Here is a 2,113-nt window from a genome sequence, read left to right as displayed (position 1 = left end):
GCTTTGGCTAATGAAAACTAAAAACTTCAATTACCAAAAGCAAAATAATGCGTTTTTAAACCCAAAAATGTAAGAACTGTAGCAAGAAATTGTGATAGATGAGGGTATGGCAATGCTTTTTACGGACCACTTGTTTGTCCCTCCCTGGGCTGCTTATAAACAAAGAGTTAACCGAAAAGGACGACACAGCGCACCAAGAAAATGGCAATAAATCAGTGTAAGCAACACACACACACACACACACACACATGCGTATACACAAATAGTAAAGTAATGCAAAGCAAAAGTAAGAGAGAATGAAAGGGTTTCGATTGTTGTATGTTTGTTGGACTTTCCATGAAATTTCCCAATGGGGTGATTATTTAAAATTGTGCAACGCATAAATAGCATACCAAACGAAGACAGCGGGGAAGCAGCTGTATAATAAAATCATTTGTGTTCTGTGTGTGTGTTGGGTGTGTCCCTGATATACATAATTGTTGCCAACTTTTTGTTATCTAAGTTTTGTAAACAAACATAAAAGCCACTCGATGCCTGCAGAAGATACTCAGCTGGTATCGATGCGCGGCTGGCTACTAAAGAGAACGAGGTATGAATGGCACTCCCGTAACATATTCAGCTAATTATTTAAGGAATTAGTGCTGTGACGTCAGCAATAAATTTGCATACATTAGAGTTGAGGAATATCCATGTTGTTAATCGATATTCTGTATCGCGCTGTTGCGCATCTCTAAGAATAAAAGGCGCGCTCGCATTGAACATCTCTGATTGGATTTCGTTATTGTAAAAAAGCTGCTGCTACTATAATAAAAAACAATGTCAACCGATGTGCAAAACGAAAAGAACGCTGCGGAGGCAGACGTTTCAACAGATGCAAACGATACGGTTGGCCTGCTCAAGCTCGTCGCAGACATGGGCTACCCGGAGCACGAGGCACGCAATGCGCTGGAGCGCGCCTCCAACAATCTGGAGCTGGCCATACAATATCTGGTAGAGGGCTCCGCCAACACCGATGAGGAGCAGCTCTCCGACGCAGCGCTGCGGCGTCGCACACGTCGCCGCTACAAGCAGCTGCGCAACTGCCTCATGGACAATCCGGCCATAACCGATTACGCTGTGGCGGCATTGATGAAACAGCCGCCGCGGGCTGTCGAAGCGTTGCGTGACGTCGTCGCCAATCATAGTGTGCTGTTTTTGGAGTCAATGCTTGAATCGTCGTCCGACGAAGAGCAGCAGAATGGGCAGAAGGCTGCTCCCAAAGCGCAGAAGCTAGCTGCTAAGTCAGCTGATGGTGCGATGTACTCGTAAAAGAAAGCATTAAAGATACTTAACCGGAAGGTAAAAATCGCTGTTGCTGTTGTTGTTGTTGTTGTTTACTTTTTGCTTTGGCATTGTTTTTGTTGTGGCGCCGGTCAAGCCACCCTTTTGTGCGTGTTATTTATATGTATATTTTTTTTTGTTCATTCAATTTTTGTTGTTGCGGTGTTTTGTATTTTGGGCACTGTCGAGCGCGTCAACCCTTTTGGCTTGATGATTAATGATCGTTTTTTATTTTATTTTCTGCTTGCTGCTGTTTTGTACTGATTTCAATTTAGCGCTTGGCGTTACCAATTTACCCTTACCAGAGGCGCATCTTTCACTTTGTTATGCAGCAGGCATTCTAATTCAGTTTTTGCAGTTCGGATATGCATATATGTATATATATATATATATATATATATATATATAAAGGTATACATTAATTCATTTACACATGTTTGTATGTTCTTTTTTTCGAGTGATTGGCCAAGTTCATTTTGTAGTTCAAGCTGTCCTTTTGAGTTTGTGAACCGGTTCGAAAGAGCTGTTAAAACTTCTTATTAGAGTTTTACAAACATGCTGTTAAAATGTAGTATTTTTCATGCCGTTAAATTGTTGTATTTATTAAAGGGTATCTTAGCGTCGGTGGCACAGTAGCAAAATTTGTTTTACACTTCTTGCTGTTGTTGAAAAATCCTAATTAATTTTGACTTGCAACCGTTTGCACTGTCAACCGCAGCCACGTAGCCGGCGCTGCCACCGCTGCTGCCGCTGTCAGCGCTTATCGGCCATTTGATCGGCGTTGCGGCGTACC

General features: G+C 42.4%; 1 protein-coding gene across 1 annotated transcript; it reads left to right on the top strand.

The window, feature by feature from the left end:
* The first annotated feature begins 734 nt into the window (after positions 1 to 734).
* Positions 735 to 1,345, top strand: LOC135428405 (uncharacterized). The gene has a single exon (XM_064682377.1). The coding sequence runs from the start codon at positions 817 to 819 to the stop codon at positions 1,306 to 1,308; it is 492 nt and encodes a 163-aa protein (XP_064538447.1). The 5' UTR covers positions 735 to 816; the 3' UTR covers positions 1,309 to 1,345.
* Positions 1,346 to 2,113: the final 768 nt, after the last annotated feature.

This window comes from Drosophila montana, unplaced genomic scaffold (assembly GCF_035044405.1).
Source record: "Drosophila montana isolate Dmon_TW-CO22-7 unplaced genomic scaffold, ASM3504440v1 contig_2481_1, whole genome shotgun sequence".
Lineage (NCBI taxonomy): Eukaryota > Metazoa > Arthropoda > Insecta > Diptera > Drosophilidae > Drosophila > Drosophila montana.
This window is presented reverse-complemented; position numbering and strand designations above follow the sequence as displayed.